The following is a 20,865-nucleotide window of genomic DNA, read 5'->3' as shown; positions in this document are numbered from 1 at the left end:
CGGCGTGGTCTCTGGACTGCCCTCTTCCAGGCCCCTGCTCATTGGCCCAGCAGTGGGTCATGGTGCTTTCAGAAAGCCTGGGGGTCTGTATCATTAACCCTACCCGCTGGGCCCAGGCTTCCTTTTCCTCCACAGACTGTGCTGTTCTCCCCGTTCCCTGCAGGGACACGTTTTCTATTCTGTAATCTTTGGCCCCATCTGCCCCATCGCTGCCACAGTGGGCGGGCATGACCCTTGTGACATCTGGCCCCCAGGCATGCAGGCTCAGCCTCGGCAGCAGAGGGCAATGGATGCTGGGCCTGGCCACTGGCCGGGGAAGACTGACCATTCTCTTGGGGAGGCTTGATGGAAGGCCTGTTCACTGCGTGGACAGGAAGCCAATACACTAAAGGGCTGCACAGATGTCTCTATTGTTTTCTAGAAAAGAAGAAGCCGAGGAGGGGCTGGCCGTCACGAGACTGGCGGGAGCGGAGGAATGCCATCCGGCTGACCACCGAGCACACAGTGGAGACGCTGGTGGTGGCCGATGCTGACATGGTGCAGTACCATGGGGCCGAGGCCGCCCAGAGGTTCATCCTCACTGTTATGAACATGGTGAGTCCGGGACCAGCACCTGACCAGGGGTTTTGTTTCCTCTTGGACAAGCACTCTGCATGTGGGTGCTGGCCATCTTCTCCTGGCGGGGAGGGATGGGGACATACACAGCCTTGTGACCCCTGGGCAACATGGAGCGCAGGGGGCTGGGAGGTGCCCCCAGGGAGAGGCCTAACTCACCAGCCTGGGCTGGTTTGGGGTCAGCGCCTGAGTCTGCTCAGTGATGGGAGTCTGTCTGCACTCCTCACCAGAGGCCTCCCAAGACCCTTTCTGTGGGTAAATGCCCCTCCAAGGGGATTCAACGCTAAGTCAGTCCCTGATCTAAGGAGCCAACAGTCTCATAGGAGGAATCAAGATCAGACTTTAATATAAAACAGAGCTTGTCGTGTGCAAGGAAGAGAGGTTATCTAGTTGAGGGAACCAAGGAAGGAACCTATGTCTACATCTGATTTGTTGAATGAGGAGTGAGGGAAACCTTCACTTGGTGGGTAGGTTGGGGAGGGACCTCATGCCTCAGATTTTAGATGCAGGTGGTTGTTTGCACAGAAGGATGTTTGTGTGCATCCCAACTCCACCCATCTATCCACTCTGTAACAAGCATTTTTGAAGACCTCCTGGCATTGTGTTAGTTGCTGGGGGGACAAATGCCAAAAGACCTGGTCCTTCCCTCAGGGGGCAGTGGTGTCACAGATGGATGGAGTGTCTGTGTTTCAGTAGACATCTCTGCAGGGAGAACTGGGGGCTGGATGGAGGGCTGGGGAGTGATCACCCCACAGCATGGAGGCTTCATGAAAGAGCTGACCCTTCAACTGTGTTTGCCAGATGGGGGAGCGGTGGCAGGTCATGCAGGGGATGCCGCAGGAGCTGCATCCGGGGGAGGGCAGGTGGTGTGATGTGGCTGCAGTAGGGAGTGGAGCAGCCTTAATGTGGGGACGTGCATAGGGTCAGGATGTTGGCAGGGGGTAAGGCATCCCTAGGAGCGGAGCTGCCGACGGGGAGGGGAGAAACATGTCTGGAGCGAGGTTTGGAAGAGCAACCCCAGCAGCTGCACTTGGGTGGATTGGAGTGAGAAGGGCAAGAAGGAGCACTGGGAATGGAGTGTGTGAGGAGAGAGAGTGCGAACTAAGGGGCAGGAGTGGGGATGGAGGAGGCATTCATGCAGAGAGGAAGATGTGCTGGGAGGAAAGACCCACAGGACTTGGTGCCTGGCTTGGAGAGGCAGGAGGAGGAGGCGAGAGAAATCCAGGGGACCCCTGGGCTATAACCTGGGTGGCTGGGTGGATGGTGGGCCACTGGATGGGAAAAGAAGGAACAGAGCATTTGGGGACACAGCGAGGAGTTCTAGTCTGGACAGCCTGGCTTTGAGTTCCCCACGGGAGCTCAGGATGGAGGGCCTGGCTGGAAGTAGGGACTGGGGCTGATCGGCACACAGCTGGGAGCTGCAGCTGTTGGCATGACCAGCCATGTCCAGGTGGAGCACATCGGGGAGAAGAGAAGCTGCCCACAGATGGCCCAGTGGAGTGCCAGTCCCAGGGGGCCAGGCAGAGGATGGGGAGCTGGCAGAAGGGCAGACAGACTGGGCAGAGGTTGTCCCTAAGGAAAGAGGTGAGAGGTACAGGAAGGGAGTGGTTAACAATGCCAGATGCTGCAGCCGGGTCCCCGAAGGGATAGCTTTCAGGATTGTTGGGGGTATCAGCTGGGTAGGGGCAAACTGAAATGAGACCAGGAAGTGAAGAAGTAGAAACAGCATCGCAGAAGATCTTGGCTGAGGGAGAAGAGAAAAGAGCCTCGCTAGGTGGAATCAGGGTCAAGGAGGACTTTGGAGAGGGAAAGGGGTCAGGGATTACAAGTGTGGGGTTTAGGCCCAGACAGGCCTGGACCAGGACTCCTGCTCTGAGCACAGAGCTGGCTGGCAGTGTCAGAACCGCTCTGAGCTGACTCCCCCTGCAGGAAGAGTAGCGAGGCAGGGGCTTAGCCACCCCGAGGGCCTTGTGCCTGGCTGCGAAGGCACGTAAGGCTCATGGAAAGAGAGTGAGAAGAGAAGGCCAGTCCCTGGGCTGTGCTGCGGGGGGGTGAAAGATGGCTGAAGGCAGCCCAAGAGCAGGGAGGCTAGAGACATCGCCAAGGTCACACAGGAAGTCACTGGTGGGGCTGTGACCATCAGGCCAAGCCTGTCTATAACTGGCCACAGGGAAATATATGGTCGTGAACCCCATCCTGGGCTAATGGGGGTGGCGAGCCTCATGGCAGTCCTGGCCCCTGTGAAGACAAGGCTCTAGTGCTTTGACCTCTGTCAGGGTGACTTGCCAGTGCTTGCTTTCGGGACACGTATCAATTTGCAGGAAATTCCGTCTGTCTGGTCCACACGCCCTCAGACAGGCCGTGCTCTAAAGCTGAGGCTGCTTTGGTGGTGCGTGGAGATTAGAGTCTTTGAGATGAGTCGCTGTTTGGACCCGCAGACCTCCCTATAGGATGGGCTCTTCTGAAAAGCAAATGGAGATGTGGACCCCCTGTGGGACTGATCCAGGACTTATCTGTTTTCAAGACATGGGCACAACATGAGGCACTTGGTCACCCTCCCTTTCAAAGTCATCAACTCTGGGAGTTCCATTAACTTCTTTCCTTCCTCCCTCCCTCCTTCTTTTCCCCCTCCCTCCCTCCCTTCCTTCCTTCCTCTTGCTTCTTTCCTTCCTTCCTTTCTCTTTCTTTCTTCAGATTTTTAAAACTTGTGGTTAAAAAATACATACCATAAAATTTTCTCTCTCACCCACCTTTAAGTCTTAGTTTTATGACATTTAGGTACATTCACATTGTTGTACAGCCATCATCACCATTCATCCCCAGAATTCTTTTTGTTTTGCAAAACTGAAACTCTGTACACACTAAACACTAACAGCCCATTCTTCCCTCGCCCTGCCCCTGACAACCAACCTTCCACTTTCTGTCTCTATGCATTTGACAACTCTAGGGACTTTATATAAGTGGAGTCACACAGTATTTGTTCTTTTGTGACTGGTTTATTTCACTCAGCATGATGTCCTCCAGGTTGGTCCATGTTTTAGCAGGTGTCAGAATCTCCTTCCTTTTGGCTGCATAATATTCCACTGTGTGGACAGACTACATTTTGTTTGTCTCTTCATCCATGGATGAACATTCGGGTTGCCTCCTCCTAAGGCTCTGTGCACAGTGCTGCTGTGACCGTGGTGTACAGTCTGTCTCAGTCCCTGCTTTCACTTCTTTTGGGTATGGACCCAGAAGTGGAATTGCTTCTGTTAACTTTTAATGGTTCTTGTCCCTGATTTGAGAAATATTTCTGAGTTCCACATTTGCACAAGCCCGGGTCTCCCCGGTGGCTGATTAATGATGGGTTGCAGTGCTGCAGTTGCCCAGAGGAAGCCCAGGAGTGGGCTGCTGGGGCCTGGCTTGGCACCAGACTCTTTCACCTGTAGGTAATTTTATCTCATTTATATTTTTTGTCCAGGGCACAAGTCCAAAGAATAAACATTCATTACAACAACTAAAGTAATAATAAGGCAAAGCTCCTAGTTTGACGTTTGCTTTCCTAATTTTATCATCTGGACAAGGGCAGCTATTTTATCACAGGCTGGGAGATGGGTTGTACGTGGGAACATTGTTCTCCCCACGAACCATGGGCTGTAAGGACTGAACTACAGGGGCTGAGTGGTGGTGATGCTTGGCTTTAATTTGACCCTCTTCAGTCCTCTTCAGCTGCTGGTACTATGATGTTGGAGGCTCCAGATCCCGCTGCTGAGGGCAAATCTGGGGCCATTCACATTAATTTTGGATTTACATGTTTCTTAATGAGGCTTACCTAATAAGAGCAGTGGCACTTTGGTGAAGGGCATGTGGCATTTGTACACTGACACTTAGCCCTTCAGTCATCTGCCCTTGGAGTTTCTTGGCCAGTCTGATGAGGCCAGAAAGCAAATGAAAGCAGAGTGTCTGATCCACTCACAGACTCTCACTACTGGCAACCTGTTTCTGTTGCTCTAGCTGTGGGTCGCTCTTCAGCATATTTAAAAACAAGTTACATTCAGACAATGCACCTTACTTTAAATGAGGCCGCCCTCCACCATCATCACCGTCCTTCAATTTCTCAAACTCTAGTGTAGAAAATCCAAAGAATTCTATCCTGCCTGTGGCTGTTTCAGAAAAGGGATTTCTGTTAGTAAGATCATCTTTAAGCCAGGCGGATGGGAAAGGATTGTGGCTGGGCCAAGGAGCCCTGTCATTAGACAGGGCCCCCGGGTGCAGCCAGCAGGAAGGTGAGGCCAGCCAACCCCTCTTTTTCCTGTCGGACAGTGTTTTCTGTGGCTGTGTAGGACTGAAACAGCTCTGTCTCCTTAGCTCCTCTGGATTTGGAAGGAAATCTGCTGGAGTGGTTGCCACCTTTATTCCAACCAGTTTCTCTCCAGCATCATCTGGTGCCAGTGTCCAGGCGCCCACCCCTCCCTGCCCTTCCACTTGGGTCTCTGTGGGCAGGGGACCGACTCAACTCTTATGTGCCACTCTGACCCCAGGAGCTAAACACAGACAAGTCCCTGTCCCCAAGGCAGGCCAGGGGGCTTGTGGGACCTGTGTGTGTTGTAGCACATCCACAGCTGGGAGAATTTGGTGTCAAGTGCTCACAGTTTTCATAGCATCTTATAGTTGTGGTGTATTAGATCTATGTCAATCAGTAGCCCAATGGCCCATGTTTGAGAGGAAGGAAGGAAGTGTGTTTGTGATGCACTGACCAGTCCAAATGGAAGCTTCTTGATTTCATGTCACTTCCTTCTCATACCTGGTGGATTTTATCATTCTCATTTTACAGTAAAGGAAAGAGAGGCTTGTGGGGAGTACAGGGTGCAGACCCAGTGAGTACTTAGCAGGGTGAGGACTCAGGCCTGGGCTGAGGGACCCCTGTACCACCTTGTCAAGGTGATGAGCATATCTCAAATCTGCCTTTTCTCTCCATCTTCACCCTGGACTGACTGTCATTATTTTTTACCTCGACAACTGCAGGAGTTTTCTTGCTGGGCTCCTCACTTCCATTTTCTCCCCCCTTGAATCCTTGCTGTAGAATGGCCAGCAAGATATTCTTCCAACAGGATTAGGACCTTGTCACTAGGCAGTTCTGAGACTCTCTGTGGCTTTCATCATTGTGGATATGGAAATCCTTCCCCTTCTGCACTCCCAGACCCTGTGGCTGGGCTTCATTCCTTTTTCCACGTTAGCACAGACTCCTGCCATGTGGGCCACCATTTCTCAGGGGCTCCAGCTCCTCTCTGACTTGTGGTAACTCTTTGTCAGGAATGTTCTTCACCCCGCTTCATACATGGCTAGCTCCTCTGTCTTTTAGGTCTCTGTGTAAATGTCCCCTTAGAGGGGCTCTCCTTGCTGACTCCTCTGAGAAGGCCACCTGTTTTCTTTATCATAGCAGTCTGGTTTTTACTTGGTGGTTCTTATCTTGATTTATAATTCCACCTTTATTTCCTTTTTAAAAATCATCTTGCGGAGTTTTTGTATGCTATTGAATTTAAGCTGGTATAAAATCAGAGTGCTATAACGTTAGGATGTTAAATGTAATGCTCATAGTAACCACAAAGAAAATAGCTATAAAATATACATAAAAGGAAATGAGAAGGGAATTAAAAAGTTTCACCATCAAAAATTCAGCATGCAAAATAATCAGTAATGTAGGAAATGAGGGACCCCCCCAAAACTATAAAACATATAGAAAACAAATAGCAAAATGCACAGGTAAGTCCCTTCTTGTCAGTAATTATCTTAAATGTATGGATTAAACTCTCCAGTCAAAAGACAGATTGGCAGAATGAATATAAAAAAATGCTCCAATGTGTACAAGAGGCTCACTTTATATCAAAAAACACAAATAAATTGAAAGTAAAAGAATGGTAAGAGATATTCCATGCAGATAGTAACCATAAGAGATCATGAGTGGTTATACTAATATGATACAAGATAGACTTTAGTAAAAAAAATGTTACAAGAGACAAAGAAGGATACTGTATATTAATAAAAGTTTCAATACAGGAAGAAGATATAACAGTTACAAGTATTTATGTACCTAATAACAAATCGTTAAAATATATGAAGCAAAAATTTGTAGAATTGTAGTGAGAAATATGCAGTTTTCTATAATAATAATTAGAGACTTCACCCCCACCCCCACCCCCCACTCTCAGTAGTGGATAGGAAAACTAGACAGAAGATAAGTAAGGATATAGAGGACTTGAGCAACACAATAAGCCAACTAGATCTAACAAGGTACACAGAACACTCTACCCAGTAATAGCAGGATATTACTTTTTTTTTCAAATGCACATGGGGCATGCTCCTGGATATACTGTATATTAGCTCACAGATTAAGTTTCATCAGATTTAAAAGATATCATACAAAGTATCTTTTCCAACCACAATGGGATTAAGTTAGAAATCAGTAATAGAAGTAAAACTGGAGAATTCACAAATATGTGGAAATTAAACAACACACTCTTAGACAACCAGTGGGTCAAGGGAGAAATTACAGGGGAAATGAGAAAATGCATAAAGCTGAATTAAAATGAAAGCACAACATACCAAAACTTATGGAACACAGTGAAAGCAGTGCTCAGAAGGAAATGTATAGCTGTAAAATGCTTACATTAAAAGAAGGATCTCAAATCAATAACCTAACTTCACACCTTAAAGAGCTAGAAGAGCAAACTAAACTCAAAGCTAGCAGAAGGAAGGAAATAATTAAGATTAGAGCAGAAATAAATAAAATAAAGAATAGAAAAACAATAGAGAAAATCAACAAAACCAAGAATTGAGTTTTCAAAAAAATTAACAAAATTGATAGACTGATTAATTAAAAAAACTTGAATTACTAAAATCAGAAATGAAAGTGGGGATATGACTACCAATTCTATAGAAGCAAAAAGGATTATAAAAAATACTGTATGAATTCTGGCATTGGGATTGACATGTATACACTGATGTGTATAAAATTGATGACTAATAAGGACCTGCTGTATAAAAAAATAAATAAAATTCAAAAATTAAAAAAAAATACTACGAACCATTTATACCCACAGATCGGATAACCTAGATGAACTGGACAAATACCTATAGAAACACAGAGCTTACCAAGACTTAATCACAAAGATCTAGAAAATCTGAATAGACCTATAACTAGTAAGGAGATTGAATCAGTAATCAGAAACCTCCTGACAAAGGAAAGCCCTGAACCTGACAGCTTAACTGGTGAATTATACCGTACATTTAAAGGAGAACTAATTAATCAATCCTCCTCAAACTCTTCCAAAAAACTGAAGAGGAGAAAATGCTTTCTAACTTTTTTCTATGAAGCTAGCATTGCCCTCATACCAAAGCCGGATAAAGACACTACAAGAAAAGAAAACTGTAGTTCCTTATGAATAAGAAAACAATTTCCCTTTTGAACATTATTACAAAAATTCTCAACAAAATACTAGCAAACCAGAATCATATTGTGCACCATGACAAACTGGGATTTACTTCTAGAATGCAAGGATGGTTCAACATACAAAAATCAAGCAGTGTAATATACCACATTAACAGAAGGAAGCAAAAAATCACATAATCGTCTCAAGTGATGTTGAAAAAACATTGGATAAAATTCATCTGTCTTTCATGATAAAAAATACTCAACAAACTAGGAATAGAAGGAAGCTACCTCAACATTATAAAAGGCATATATGAAAAACCCATAGTGAATGTAATACTCAACGGTGACAGATTGAAAACTTCTCCTCTAAGATCAGGAACAAGACAAGGATGCTTACTTTCACTACTTCTATCCAACATAGTACTGGAAGTCCTAGCCAGAGCAATTAATCAAGAAAAAGGAAGGAAAGGAAAGAAGTAAAATTATCTATGTTTACAGATAGCATGAGCCATGTAGAAAATCATGAAATCCTACACACAAAAATTAGAACTAATAAAATAATTCAGCAAATTAGCAGGGTGCAAAACCAGTATACACAAATCAGTTGCATTTCTGTAACTAACAATGAACAATCTGAAAAGGAAATTAAGAAAACCATTCCATTTACAATAGTGTCAAAAAGAATAAAATACTTAGGAATTAAAGAGGTGAAAAACTTGTACACTAAAATCTACAAAACATTGATGGAAAAAAGAAGACATAAATAAATGGAAAGACACTGATGTTCATGGATTAGTAGTCTTATAATTAAGATGTCAGTACTGCCCAAAGCAATGTACATATTCATGCAGTCACTAGCAAAATCCTAACAACATTTTTCCTTGCAGAAATTGAGAAATTCATTCTAAAATTTGCATGGAATCTCGAGAGACCCTGAATAGCCAAAACAATCTTGGAAAAGAAAAAGTTGGAAGACTCATTTCCTGATTTCAAAATTTACTACAAAGGTATAGTAATCAAAACACTGTGATACTGGCATAAAGACAAACATATAGACCAGTGGAATCGAATAGAGAGCCCAGAAATATACTCTGACATATGTGGTCAAATGCTTTTCAACAAGACTACAAAGACCATTCAATGGGGAAGTGACAGTCTTTTGAACAAGTGGTGATGGGAAGACTGGATATGTACATGCAAAAGAATGAAGTTGGACCCTTACCTAACATCATATACAAAAATTAATTCAAAATGGGTTACAGACCTGAATGTAAGAGCTAAAACTATAAAAATCCTAGAAGAAAACATAGGGGAAAACTTCCTGACATTGGATTTGGCAATAATTTCTTGGATATTATACCAAAGGCACAGGCAACAAAAGAAAAAAGTAGACAAATTGGTCTTCACCAAAATTTAAAACTTATGCATCAAAGGACACTATAAACAGAGTAAAAAGGCATCTCAAAAAATGGGAGAAAATACTTGCAAATTACATATCTGATAGTATCCAGAATATATAGAGAACACCAAAAATTCGACAACAACAACAGAACTAAACAACCTGATTTTAAAATGGGCAAAGGACTTGAATAGACATTTTTCCAAAGAAGATACACAAATGGCCAGTAATCATATGAAAAGCTATTCAGTGTCACTAATCATTAGGGAAATGCAAATCAAAACGACAATGAGATATTATGTTACTCTCATTAAAATGCTGTTACTAAAAAAAATTGTAAAATAACAGGTGTTGACGAGGATATGGAGAAATGGGCACCCTTGTGTACTGTTCTTGGGACCATAAAATGGTGCAGCTCCTTTGGAAACCAGTATGATGGTTCTTAAAAAAAATGGAATTTTAATATGATCCACTTCTGGGTATATACCCCAAAGAAGTGAAAGCAGGGTCATGAAGAGAAACTTGTACACCCATGTTCATAGCAGCATTATTCACAATAGTCAAAAGGAGGAAGCAACTCAGTGTTCACTGAAGGATGAATGGGTAGACAAAAATGTGATACATACACTCAATTAACTATCATTCAGCCTTAAAAAAGGAAGGAAATTCTGACACATGCTACAAGGATGAACCTTGAGAACATTATGTTAAATGAAATAAGCCAGTCACAAAAGTATAAATACTGTACAAATACTGTATGATTACACTCAAATGAAGTGCCTGGAGTAGTCAAATTCATAGAGACAGAAAGTAGAATGGTGGTTGCCAGGGGCTAGAGCAGGATGGGGAATGGAGAATTGGTGTTTAATAGCTGCAGAATTTCAATTGAGGAAGATGAAAAAGTTCTGTAGATGGATAGTAGTGATTGTTCCACAACAATCTGAGTGTACTTAATGCCGCTAAACCATACACTTAAAAATGTAAATTTCATATTATACATATTTAACAGAATTTTTAAAAACCCACCCTGCTTACTGTCTTTGCACCATCTATAAGCTCATCAAGGTAGGACTGTGTGTACACCTTTGTCATTATTTCCCCAGTGCCTTGTACATGTGCAGGTGATCAAGAAATTTTTGTGGCATCTGTGAACTCATAAATGAGCGACTAATGCCATTTTCTAACATCCTTTGCAAAGGATTTAGTGCTGAAGTTGTGTAAACACTGGCTTTCCTTTTTTAATTCCTCAATTAATTTACTTCTGAAAAGCCTTTTGTATTCTAAGCATGTCACACAGATGTGGTGTCCTAAACTCTGGTATAAAGTGTTTCTACATAAATGCAATTACATATTTACACCTCCCACACAGCCCACTGTGCTATGGGTGGTCCCCTTCAGCCCCTCTCACATCTTGTCCTTCAAGGAGGAGGTATCAAGATGGAGCTGATAAAACAAGTGTGGTGGGAAAGAACTGTTCTGAGAGCATGCTTGGCTGCTACAAACGACTTCACCTCTGAGCCCTGTTAAATCAGTCTTTAGAGCAACAGAAGAAGTGGCTGCTGTGAGAGCAGAGTCACTTTGGTCATTTTTGAGGACTTGTAAAGCATGGAAGCCAGTACTAAAACAACCCTGGCATTGTTGCAGGAAGGGGGATCCCTTCTAGGGCCCAAGAGTGGGCTTTTGTCTAACACTTGGAAATGAATTGACCAGGGAGACATGTGTGCTAACAAAGCAAGAGACTTTATTGGGAAGGGGCACCCGGGTGGAGAGCAGGAGGGTAAGGGAACCCAGGAGGACTGCTCTGCCACATGGCTCGCAGTCTCGGGTTTTATGGTGATGGGATTAGTTTTCGGGTGGTCTCTGGCCAATCATTCTGACTCAGGATCCTTCTTGGTGGTGTGTGCATCGCTCAGCCAAGATGGATTCCAGCGAGGAGGATTCTGGGAGGTTGGTAGGACATATGGACTGGCATCTCCTTTTGACCTTTCCTGAATTCTTCAGGTTGGTCGTGGCTTATTAGTTCCATATTCCTTACTAGGACTTTCTGTTGTAAAACAACTCATGCAGATGGTTACTGTGGTGCCTGGCCAGGTTGGGCGATTTCGGTCAGTGGTTCCCCTACCAGCATCATGCAGAGTGGTCCCGTTTTAAAACAAGGAATAAAGGAGCTTTGTAAATCACAGAGCAGTGAGCTTGGTTCTTGTATCAGTCAGGGGTTTTGATTATAAGCAGAAGAAACTAGATCTGGGATAACTGAAGCAAAAGAGGAAACATGTTTTTGGAGCCGTATACGGAGGAGCCCAGAATCAAAAGGAAGGCTGGGTCACCAGCCTCAGAACTGGGGGGAGGGTAAGGGGCAGGAGACTCAAGGGAGAGGGGCCAGGCAGCAGGAGAGAGCAAGGTTGAGTTCCGGCCAGGAGTATGGGCTACAGTCTTGCTGCCACTGTTGTGTCCTGGGACCATCTCTCCACTGCCAGTGCCCCTCTAGGGCTTCTGTGGCAGGCAGAGTGAGTTTCCACCTGCTTTGGTTTCTACAGTGGAAAGAGGGTTCCTTCCTTTCTCCAGAGCTCCCCCAGTGGGGAACTTTCCCCAATGAAAACAACATCTTTAGCCAAAAGAGAAAAGGAAATTTTAAAAATCCCAGCAAAGTGTCCAGACACTACACAGACCAAAGCATAAAAGAGGTTCACTCACATGACATATGATTCTATGGTTCCACTTTGGGGTATATACACAAAATGAATTGAAAGCAGAGTCTCCAAGAGATATTTTTTCATGGCAGCATTATTCACAAATAATTCACAAAAGGAGGAAGTAACCCAAATGTCCATTGAAGGATAAACAAAAATATATATGTGTACATATATACACAATAGAATATTATACAACTTTAAAAAGGAAAGAAACTGATGCATGCTATGACATAGATGAACCTTGAGGACATTATATTAAGGAAATAAGCCAATCACAAAAAGACAGGTTCTGTATGAGTCCACTCATAAGAGGTGCCTAGAGTAGTCAAATTCATAGAGACAGAAAGTAGTGGTGGTTGCTGGGGGCTGAGGGGAGAGGGGAATGAGAAGTTGTTGTTTAATGGGTACAGAGGTCCAGTTTGGGAACATAAAAAAGCTCTGAAGGTGGATGGTGGTGATGGTAGCACAATAATGAGAACATATTTAACACTACTGAACTGTATACTTAAAAATGGTTAAGATGGTAAATTTTATATGTTTTTTACCACCATAAAAAAAATGAGATGCACTCACTAATTCCATTCAGTTATATTTATTGGGTACCTAATGTGCGCTGGGGACTTCCTAGGGACTGGGGATCGAGTAGGGGCCACAACAGGTCCCATCCTCATGGAGCTCATGTGGTGGCACCAACAGACAGTACTCAACACACAAATCGGATTTGTGTGCAAATTTTATAAACTGCTATGCAAAGATCCAGGTGATAGCAAGTGACTGGGGCAGTCAGGGACACCTCTGTGATGAGTGACCCTCCACTTAGAAGGGAAAACATTACACTGACATAAGGAGCCAGCCAGTGGGAGTCAGTCTGGCATTTGGGAGGCACAGGGAGAGGTGATTCCTGGTGGGTGATGGGGAGGGTGGGGCACAGTGAGAGGTGCTCCGGCCTCCCCCTCAGGGGTCAGGGCGTGGAGAGCCGGCTTCACTGCATGTGCGACGGGGAAGCTGTGCAGGGGTCAAGTAGAAGAGTGGTATACACTGATTTGTGTTTTAAAAGATCCCTCCACCTGGCTCAGAGGGGTATAGAGTCCCACTGGGCTATGTGTCCCAGCAATCCGCTCACCTGTGCAGGAATGTGTGGAGGGAGAAACTTCAGCCAGACCTGTGTCTCTGAGCTGTCAGCAAGCCGCAGTGGGTGCTGTGAGTGGGCTTTGGTTGATTTTCCAAATATGCTGTAGTGCCTTTTTATGTATGTGACTTTATTTTCCTTTGGTTGGGGGTGCTGGTGACACAGAAGCAGGAATATTTTAAAGAACAAACTGCAGATGGAAACAGGTGGTGCTGACACTAGAAGCCGTGGGTTTGGGCAGCCAAATTGGAAAATGGGGCCACTTGAAAGAGCTTTGGTTGTTTTTAGCTTCCTTAACAACCAGAGTGGAATGAAAACCTGAGCCGCTCCAGGCAAGTTCTGTTTGGAGGAAAAATGACATCAATTTGACTCAATTACCATGTGAAACAGACAACAAACCTCTCTGGTGAGCAGAGAAACTAGCAGCCCTGCTAGAGCGCTCACTGGTTCCCACACCCCAGTGGCCATGATGGGAAGCTGCTGGGGGCCTTGTGGAATGCAGATGGCTGGGCCCACCCCCCTCCACCGGGTTCTGATTCATGGGGTCTGGGGTGGGCTCCAGAATGCGTTTCCAAAATGTGCTCAGGCCATGTTGGTGCTGCTGCTTCAGGGACCCCTCTCAGAGGGACTACTAGAGAATATAGCCCCCTCCAGGGTGCGGGTCTGGATGGGTGCGGCCTGCGATGTGAGGGAGTCACCTCCACGTCCCATCTGTCCCTGGGGAGGCCCTAAGTCACCAGGTAGGTGGTGCTCATGTGAAAACCCCACCCGGCATTGCGAAGAGCTCCTCCCCACGTGCCCCCATCACCTGTCCCTGTCTACCCCTCCCTGACTGTGTCCCCTGTTGCCCAGCCAGGGGAGCCCTGCAGTGTGCTGCTGGCAGTGGGTCCACCCACTTGGCCCCCAGGCTGCCAAGGAAATGTGACAAATGAAGCTGGGGCTCTGAACACTTGCCAGGATGCAGCCAGAGCTGGATACAGGAGACAGACTTTCCAGACAATTGGTTGTGCTCTTCCCTGCCCATCCAGGTGTCTCCCTAAACATCATGGGGCCGCTGCCTCCAAGACTCTCCTGAGTGTGAATTTCCATGGCAGAGGAGAACAGGGAGACTTCCTTACATGTCTTTGAGGCCTGCTGCTTTGTGTTCTGTGGCTGTCGTCGGATTCTCGCCCGGCTCGCCCGGCTCAGCACTGGGCCTTGAGGGAGATCCTGTGCGTCTGCCTGGCCCTGCGCTCTGCTGGGCTTTGTGGGAGCATGGTCTGCTCAGGTGACAAGGTGCTTTAGCTGTGGTCGCTCCTGCCTGCTCTCCTGAATGTGGGCATCCCAGTTACACATCAAGGGGGGTACCTTCCGGCAGGCTTACCGGAGAACGTTGTTCAGAGCATGAAGCTTCTTGTCTTAAATTAATTAATGAAAAAGTTTTAATTTGGTAAAATACACATAACAGGATTTACCATATAGTCATTTTTAAGTGTACAGTTCAGTATCATTAATTATATTCACATTGTTGTGCAATCAAACCTGAGAACTTTGTCATCTGGCGAGACGGAAACTCTACACTCATTAAACAACAGTTCCCCATCTCGCCCTCCGTCCCAGCCTCTAGAGCATGAAGCTTTTCTCCCCCTCCAGCTCACATATTTTTTGTGTATTTGCTCTGGATTCTGATGAGGGAGTTTGTTTCTATAGCTTTGTCCTTCCTGAAACTTGCATCATTCCGTTCAGGCTCTGTTCTTTATGCTGCTTTCAGGGGGCGTGTCAGAACATCACTGAGAATTGCTTTCCTGTGTTATTGCTTTAAACCCACAATATTCTTTAATGTCTTTGGCTGCCATTGCTGTTACAGGCATTGTTTAGATTGCACCTTGAAACCCTGTGTGACTTGAATTTTCTCCCTCATAATTTCAAGTTTTCATTCTTTCTAGTTTTCATGTTTTGAATTGAGGTTTTCCAGTTTGGGCCCAATCCTAAGGCTGAATATTTCTGGAAAAATTTGATTTACAGCCGTTGGGTGGTTCTCAGAAAAAAGGAAAAAGTTATGTGCTTTTCCCTTCTTCACCCAGGTTTAAGGATAGGTAGTTAAGGTATGACTTCAGAATTGGCCTACAGATGGTCTAGTATAAAAAAAATGACTGCAATTTTGTCCTTGAGGAAAGAAAAAGTTTTGGGAGGGGGTAGTGAGAACAGAAGAACTGAATATGTTGTATTTTTCCTTGTGGGAAAGAGTATTAAATTACACAAAGATTCTGTTTTGCTTTAATAATAGTTTTCAAAGAGAAAAATCCAAGCACTGACACAGCTAATTCCTTTGTCACACAGATGCTCAAGCACTGTGCGTGCCTGGCTTCTGCTGCTTGTGTGCCCGACGCCGTGTCCAGCTTCACATGGCCTGAATTAACTGTGGCCACGCTGTTGGCTGTGGTCATTGCTTTATGTTGCTGCTGATGTACTGGAGAGAAAATTTTAATGCCCCTGCTAGAAAATTCTCCCTCTGGATTATGTCTGTCAGGAAAAAAAAGCATATTCAAAACCAAGTGAAATAAGTTAGAGAAAAACAAACACTGTATGATTTCACTTATATGTGGAATCTAAAAAACCTGAACTCATAGATACAGAAAACAGATTGGTGGTTCCCAGAGGTGGGGGGTAGGGGTATGGGTAGAGGTGGTCAAAAGGTACAAGCTTTTATTTGTAAGATAAATAAGGTCTGGAGATGTAAGATACAGCATGGTGACTATAGTTAACAGTACTGTATGGTATATTAGAAAGTTGCTAAGAGAGTAGGTCTTAAAAGTTATTTCACAAGAAAAACAATTGTAATTATGTGAGGTGATGGATGTTAACAACTTATTGTGGTAATCATTTTGAGATATGTATATATTATATATACTATGATATATAGTATAATATATATAATCATGTTGTATACCTGAGCCTAATACAATGTTGTATATCAATTATATATCAATAACGCTGAAGAAAAGGACATAATGAAACAAAATTATTTTCCCAATTTAAAAAGAAAAGGGGGCTTCCCTGGTGGCGCAGTGGTTGAGAGTCCACCTGCCGATGCAGGGGACACGGGTTCGTGCCCCAGTCTGGGAAGATCCCACATGCCAGGGAGCGGCTGGGCCCGTGAGCCATGGCCGCTGAGCCTGTGCGTCCGGAGCCTGTGCTCTGCAATGGGAGAGGCCACAACAGTGAGAGGCCCGCGTACCGCAAAAAAACAAAAAAAAACAAAAAAAAAAAAAAGAAAAGGGAATATTTAAAAGATTCTTATCTCTTCCCTCTATATCTTACACTACTACCCTCATCACCTACTCCATTGTACCTCCCTGAATCCTGCTGTCTCCTGAGAAGGAACTCAGGAGGATCGTAATGATCTGGGGGTCCTCAAATCCTATGGTTCTCTTCTGTCTACGTCACCTTTCATTCCTTTGCCTTACTTGAGTTTTCCTATCTCTCTTCTCCTTGAATCCTTTGATTTCTTGATGTTGAGATCCTTATAATTAAGTTCTACCAACAAGAGGTGCAAAACTGAGAGGGGCATATCCTTTTCTGTTACTATAACTTTATCTCACTGACAAACTTTTGTTAGAATGAGGAATTCAGGGAAAAAAGGAATATGGCCTTTTTGGCTGGACAATCTGGATATGGATTGTAGTCATAGTTGACTGGCAGCGGGTCTTGAGCTGGTGGCTTTATGTCACTGAGTCGTGGTTGGTGGAGACACCAACCTTGATGGGTTATGATGAGGGTTAGAGAAGATACAAGTTGACACGTGGCAGATGGCCACAGGCATGGACCTCCCCCATCCTTTCATAAAGATCCCCTTCACCTTCCTGCAGGAAACACCAGAATCAGCAGACATCCATTTCTGTTTTTCAAAATCACCTGTCCTATACATTTTTTTCAACCAACTGATTTCCAGTTTATCTTTACATGTATATGTTTGTATGCACACGTGTGTGTGATTCCAGAGTTTTCTCTTTTACTTGTTTCTCTTGAGGAATTTATATTTATGGGAGTTTTTTGGACTCAGAAGGCCTTTTAAATAAAATCTGGGCTATATATCTCACATATATGTATTTTTTTGTTCCAATAAGACTTTATTATGAACATTGAAATTTGAATTTCATATAATTACTCTTTAGATTTTTTTTGTACTGCAAGAACACAGTTTAAAAATTTTTTTTTAATTAATATAATTTTTAATGAATAGAATTTATGTTTCATTTTATAAATAAATACATTTATATTTTGTTCAGTTATATTTTGTGTTTTAGATTTATAGGAAAATTGAACAGGTAGTACAGAGAGTTCCCATACACAATTTCCCCTATTATTGACATTTTACATTAGTATGGTACGTTTGTTATAACTAATGGACCAATATTGTTACATTGTTATTAACTCAAGTCCATAGTTTGTGCAGATGTCCTTAGTTTTCACCTACTATCTTTTCTTTGTTCCAGGATGCCATCCAGGATACCGCTGTTGTTGTTGTTTTTATATTTATATCTCTATTTCTTTTTTTCTCTCTTGACAGGTATTCAATATGTTTCAGCACCAGAGCCTTGGAATTAAAGTTAACATTCAAGTTACCAAGCTTGTCCTGCTACGACAGCGTCCTGTAAGTCCCCATCGGCACAGTAATGGAAAATGTAACTGGTCTCCAGGCTTCCTAGTTGCTGTTGAGCGCTGAGGAGGAGTCCAAGTGTTGTATTTTATCCTCCTTCCCTGGCTTTGCAGATGGCAACACTGTGCCCTGGGCCAGGGACCAGGGATGCCTGGTGCGAGGAGGACAGGTACTGTTACTGGAGGCTTGGTGTGTGGTTAATCTGCTCAGAATCTCGGGGAACCCTGAGCAGTGGGCCTGTGTGCCTCCCTCCTTCACTCCCGCATGTTTCATGGGTGCAAAGTTGATGGTGAGGTCTTTGGAATCATGGCTACTCTTCTGGAGCTATACCTGAGCTTCAGGCCAAATTTGGGTGCCCTGTAATATCATTTTCTGGTCTTTTGATTGCATTTCCTTATGAAAGTGTTACCTGCAGAGTTAAGCAGTGAACGTGAGAACGTTGGGTATGCTGTTCAGTTTGCCAAAAAGAAGAAAGCTTTTCTTTAATGACATAGTCTTCATTTGAACTTATAGATAAGGCCCCTGATGGCCTCTCTCTGGGTCTCTGCATCTTCCTACCAGCATTGTGGACAGGTGACATTGAATGACGCCCCGGCGAGCAACTGTCTCCACCTTAACATCCACACTGTGGTCAGAGCATGAACTCTGGCTTCCCTGGGCATTTGCTTCTGTAACTGCCCCCTTATTTCTTTTAGGCCAAATTGTCCATTGGGCATCATGGTGAGCGGTCACTGGAGAGCTTCTGTCACTGGCAGAATGAGGAGTATGGAGGCGCACGGTACCTCGGCAACAATCAGGTTCCAGGAGGCAAGGACGATACGCCCCCCGTGGATGCCGCTGTATTCGTGACCAGGTAAAACTAGACTCTGCCTGGAGCTGCAAGGAGAAAGGGAGGGCATTTTCCATTGGAGAGGACAGATGGCAATTTGCTAGGAATTCAGGCTTGGAAATCAGACTTTGGGTCACATGTCCGAACCTTGGATTCCTCTTCAGTAAGATGGGGATAAATGATAGTCCTACCTCCAAAGTGTGAGGATTAAATGAGCACAGGAAGCACTTCTCACAGTGCCTGGCCCAAAGTAAGGACACAAGTGTTAGCTATTATTATTGCTATTCTTATCATTAATATAAAACTATGGAAATCCTAGTTACCCAAGACTCTTAAAACTTCCAAGAAAATTCATCTATCTCTTCCCAGCACCAAATATAATGCTTACTGGAAAGAGCTCATCTGTGTTTGAGGCTGCTTCCAAAGTGGGAGAAGTGAATACCCTGATTTTCCTATGGAGAGAAGTCCATGCAAGCATGTGGGTGCTGTGCACAGCCCATCCATGGGCACTCTTGGGACAACAGCAGTGGGCAGAGATGCCTGTGGAATTCACGTAGAGGCTCCATTTGAAGCAAGAAGCTGAGTTTCTTTATAGGCTACAGAGCTGGACTTACTCTTCCTGACTTAGAGGGAAGCCAAGGAGCCCGGCAGTGGACAATAGAAACCAAAGGCAGCTTTCTATGCAGATAGCAGCAATGTTATTTTAGTTTTCTAGGGCTGCAGTAACAAATTACCACAAAATGGGTGGCTTAAACAACAGAAATTTATTTCTCACAGTTTTGGAGGCCAGGAGTCTGAAATCAAGGTGCGGGCAGGGCCGTGTCTCTCTGAAGGCTCAGGAGGGGAGGATCCTTCCGCCTTCTTCCTAACTTCCGGTGGTTGCTGCAATCCTGGGCATCCCTTGTCTTGTAGATGCATCACTCCAGTCTCCTCCTTCGTCACATGGTGTTCTCCCTGTGCCCACATTTCCTTCTTCGTGTAAGGACACCAGTCGTTGGATTGGGGCCCAGCTTAATCCAGTGTGACCTCATCTTAACTTGATTACATCTGCAGTGACCCTCTTTCCAAATAAGATTATATTCGCAGGGACTGGGTGTGGGGTTAGGACTTGAACATATCTTTTGGGGGACACAGTTCAATCCATGATAGGTATAGATGTGGCTATTTCATTTTTTCCCTATGTCTCAAATCTCTGTTAGAAAAATTGATTTTCCTTGGTTGTTTTACTTCAAAGATGTAAATAAAATGTGTTATGTGTTCACACCAAAATCCCCTTTTAGAAAATATGCGGAAATGTTTTGTGATAATTTAATCCATTAGGTTAAAATACAAAATTTTATTTTTTTGAATGAATATATTAACTTTGAATTTTAAGATTTTTTTTTTAATTTACGGAAACTACTTCCAAAATTACATGCTTTCTTTTTCTCCGAGTTCAGAGAAAGGGAACAGTTTACCATGTCTTTAGCTTAAAGATAGCCTGCCCTTCTAAGAAGAGTTAAATCTGGTTTAAGACTTTGGTTTTGAGTCCAGAAGGGCTCTTATTTTGCATCTCTTGGGCCATAAACAACAAGCCCCTGGCCTGATGACATCCTGAAGGTAGCTGGGGATGATCTGTGACCCCAGCTTCAGGCACCCTCTACCAGGCAATGTAGCACCCTAGCGTTCTCCTCTTAAAAAAACCCAGAACATGCACATTGCCACCATCAGACATCAACTAGATGCCTAATCACTCTTGTGGATGATTCATCAATTGCCAACCCTAAAGGGTTAAAATGTGATCTGTAGCTCACTGATCCATTATGAGAACACTTGCTGCTTCTACAGGATGTGATTAAATGTATAATGGAACATTTGAGAAGTCTATTCAATAATTCTGATTGCCAGCATTGGCTGGTGGTCTACCAGGAACCAAGGACAAGGCGTGAGCATGACCTTGTACTTGCCTTAGATCTGGATTTGCCCACCCTGGTGAGTGCTGGGAAGCCCTAGGTACCACCTCTCCCAGCAGCTCTGGCTCCCACACTCACTGGCCAGAGGCTGCCATGGCTCAAGGCACTTTGAAATAGCTTTTGGAGCCTATGGGGCTTTCCATAAAGCACTGAGGATTACAGTATTGGTCTTATGGCTACCACCCTTTGAGAGTGGAT

The 20,865-nt window shown here is 44.3% G+C and overlaps 1 protein-coding gene across 1 annotated transcript in view; it reads left to right on the top strand.

Moving 5' to 3' along the window:
- Positions 1-20,865, top strand: part of ADAMTS17 (ADAM metallopeptidase with thrombospondin type 1 motif 17) — a 346,664-nt gene that overhangs the window by 68,103 nt on the left and 257,696 nt on the right. Inside the window, exons 3-5 of the mRNA XM_024732060.1 lie at positions 422-594; positions 17,797-17,880; positions 18,582-18,739. Of these exons, the coding sequence (XP_024587828.1) occupies positions 535-594; positions 17,797-17,880; positions 18,582-18,739 (302 nt within the window). The 5' untranslated portion in view covers positions 422-534. The remainder of the gene's footprint in view (positions 1-421; positions 595-17,796; positions 17,881-18,581; positions 18,740-20,865) is intronic.

This window comes from Neophocaena asiaeorientalis, unplaced genomic scaffold (genome assembly GCF_003031525.2).
Source record: "Neophocaena asiaeorientalis asiaeorientalis breed wild unplaced genomic scaffold, Neophocaena_asiaeorientalis_V1.1 scaffold362, whole genome shotgun sequence".
Classification (NCBI taxonomy): domain Eukaryota; kingdom Metazoa; phylum Chordata; class Mammalia; order Artiodactyla; family Phocoenidae; genus Neophocaena; species Neophocaena asiaeorientalis.
This window is presented reverse-complemented; position numbering and strand designations above follow the sequence as displayed.